Source organism: Gobio gobio, assembly GCF_949357685.1.
Source record: "Gobio gobio genome assembly, chromosome: 11".
NCBI lineage: Eukaryota > Metazoa > Chordata > Actinopteri > Cypriniformes > Gobionidae > Gobio > Gobio gobio.
In genome coordinates, this window is record NC_137104.1 from 31,251,518 (window position 1) to 31,254,685 (window position 3,168).

The following is a 3,168-nucleotide window of genomic DNA, read 5'->3' on the forward strand; positions in this document are numbered from 1 at the left end:
CATATTGACCTACTGAAAATATTTTTGGCCCAAAGGTCAAAAAGTCACTCATTGACTTTCCTTCTGGTTCAAATAGCTAAAAGGTCTACAAAAGGTTAAACAATTTTTTTTTTTTTTTTACATATTATGGCTGTACAAAGTCCATATTTGACCTACTGAACAAATTTTTGTCCCAAAGGTCAAAAAGTCACTCATTGACTTCCCTTCTGATTCCAATAAGTAGCTTACAGGTCTAAAAAAGGTTTGAATTTTTTTTGTGTTTTTTTTACATATTATGTCTGTACAAGATGTCCATATTTGACCTACTGAACAATTTTTTTTTCAAAGGTCAAAAAGTCACTCATTTACTTTCCTTCTGGTTCCAATAAGTAGCTAAAAGGTCTACAAAAGGTTAAATTTTTATTTATTTATTTATTTGTTACATATTATGGCTGTACAAAGTCCACATTTGACCTACTGAACAATTTTTTTTTCCAAAGGTCAAAAAGTCACTCATTGACTTTCCTTCTGGTTCCAATAAGTAGCTAAAAGGTCAACAAAAGGTTTGATTTTTTTTGTATTTATTTTTTATATATATATTATGGCTGAATAAGAAGTCCATATTTGACCTACTGAACAATTTTTTTTCCCAAAGGTCAAAAAGTCACTCATTGACTTTCCTTCTGGTTCCAATAAGTAGCTAAAAGGTCTACAAAAGGTTTGAATTTTTTTTATATTTTTTTTATATATATTATGGCTGTACAAGAAGTCGATATTTGACCTACTGAACAATTTTTTTTTCCAAAGGTCAAAAAGTCACTCATTGACTTTCCTTCTGGTTCCAATAAGTAGCTAAAAGGTCTACAAAAGGTTTGAATTTTTTTGTATTTATTTTTTATATATATATTATGGCTGAATAAGAAGTCCATATTTGACCTACTGAACAATTTTTTTTCCCAAAGGTCAAAAAGTCACTCATGGACTTTCCTTCTGGTTCCAATAAGTAGCTAAAAGGTCTACAAAAGGTTACATTTTTATTTTTTATTTTTTTTTACATATTATGGCTGTACAAAGTCCATATTTGACCTACTGAACAAATTTTTGTCCCAAAGGTCAAAAAGTCACTCATTGACTTCCCTTCTGATTCCAATAAGTAGCTTACAGGTCTAAAAAAGGTTTGAATTTTTTTTACATATTATGGCTGTACAAAGTCCATATTTGACCTACTGAACAAATTTTTGTCCCAAAGGTCAAAAAGTCACTCATTGACTTTCCTTCTGGTTCCAATAAGTAGCTAAAAGGTCTACAAAAGGTTTGAATTTTTTTTATATATATATATATATATATATATATATATATATATATATATATATATATATATATATATATATATATATATATATATATATATATATATATATATATATATATATTATGGCTGTACAAGAAGTCTATATTTGACCTACTGAAAAAAATTTTTTTCCAAACACTGCATGAAAAGTGGGATTTTCGACCCCATAAACGCCTGTATACTCCTGGAAATCTCCCTAATTTTCGGCAGTTTTCGACAATTTAGAGGCAGCGAACGTCGCGTTCGTCTGTGCCACAAATTGTCGTAAACGAACCATGACGTAGGTGGAGAGCCCCCCCCCGCTGAGAGACCGCGCGGAGGTGCGACGCCTCTAATTTGCATATGAATAGCAGCGAAACCAGAGAGTCAACGGCCAGACTTGAATTTACTCACTCACTATTGGCTGAAGCCACTACATTTAAAAAAGAAAAATCCCTCGTGATTGGTTGGCAGATCACTGCAAACCAATCATTATTGGTCCCCCTGGCTCATTATAAATGTAAACCCCAATAATAATAATAATAAATATATAATTTATGTTGTAATAATTTGTTTCATATTAATGTTATTGTGCTATGAAGTATTCATACCATCAAGGAATATATGGGAAAATTATACGGACCGTGCCGTTTGTTCAAACAAGGGGCTTCATTTATAAGCATACAGCTGTTCATTCAAAGAAAGGGCTTCATTTATAAAACACAGCGGTTTACTCAAAGAAAGAGCTTTATTGTTAAACACACAACTATGTACAGTGCAGCAGTAATGTCTCGTAATGTAAAGTTCGTCGAGCTCCAGGCTGCGAGAGCGCGGTGGCCGCACAATCCATCCAGACACCCCGTCAACAAAGCCGTCTTCCTCGTCAGACATGAGTTCAATGGCCGCGGACTTCCAAACGTCCACCTCATCCAGCACACTCTTGCTTCCAGCAACTGTAATACAATCCATAAAGACAATAAGCAACCTGAAAAATACTCACATTGACAAAAAACGGATCTAATATAATAAATCTTACCCTTTTTCTTCTTGATCGACTCCGAGCTAAACTTCGCAGTTTCAGGTTGTTTGTATCTGAAGCTCCGGCGTGTCGATTCATAATACGTCTTACAGGCAGCTGGAAAACAATGACATGAGACTGGTATTAATAAAAACAGTCACGGTAAAATTAAACAAGGAATGAGAAACACATTAGAAGTTACTTACACACAATTTCGTCGTGATCAGCGGTTAAATCTGGACTCGCGGAAATCTCTCCAAGCAGATAAGAGCTCACGGCTTCGTTATGAGGCGAGGATAGTCTGTGTAAACAAAATGTGCAGTTTTAAGCTCGGATCTATTAACGCATCCATTTCCTTATACAGCTGAATAAAAGCATATTCTTTAAATCGTAACGTTACATTACCCATGCTGTGGTTCATAGCGACTGCAGTTTGCCTCAGAGTTATGAAGACGAAGACAGCCTCCTGAAAATGAGTCCAAAAAGTTCGTCGCGTCCATGCAGAGATTGAGTTGAAGACGGTGTCCTGTCATTGTTGATCACGAAAAAGGAAAGCAGCAAAAAACATCAAAAAAATAGTTTAAAGCTCGTCTTCTACGCGTCATGGCCATGACCTCGACCTCGCACCTCATTGGACTAGGGCTCTGATATGGAACGCGCCCGGGGCCAAATCTCTTTATACGAAACGCGTGACTTGTGATTGTTTCAACCTTCAACACGCCCTGTTTTCCGCTTCACGCACAGTTTTAACATGTTAAGAAGACACATTTGAACGTGTTTCTTAACGCGCACATTCTGTACATGTCGAAGCGTAATATTTTTTTTTTTAAAGCAGACTTAC

At 35.4% G+C, this 3,168-nt stretch overlaps 1 protein-coding gene across 1 annotated transcript; it reads right to left on the bottom strand.

Annotated features, from left to right (window-relative positions):
• Nucleotides 1–1,978: 1,978 nt before the first annotated feature.
• LOC307133451 (uncharacterized protein) lies at nt 1,979–2,679 on the bottom strand (the record flags this gene model as incomplete). The annotated part of the gene is made up of 4 exons (XM_079828535.1): nt 1,979–2,262; nt 2,346–2,444; nt 2,534–2,628; nt 2,672–2,679. 4 exons carry the CDS (start codon nt 2,677–2,679, stop codon nt 1,979–1,981), a joined length of 486 nt encoding a protein of 161 aa, XP_079684661.1.
• Between the last annotated feature and the right edge of the window lie 489 nt (nt 2,680–3,168).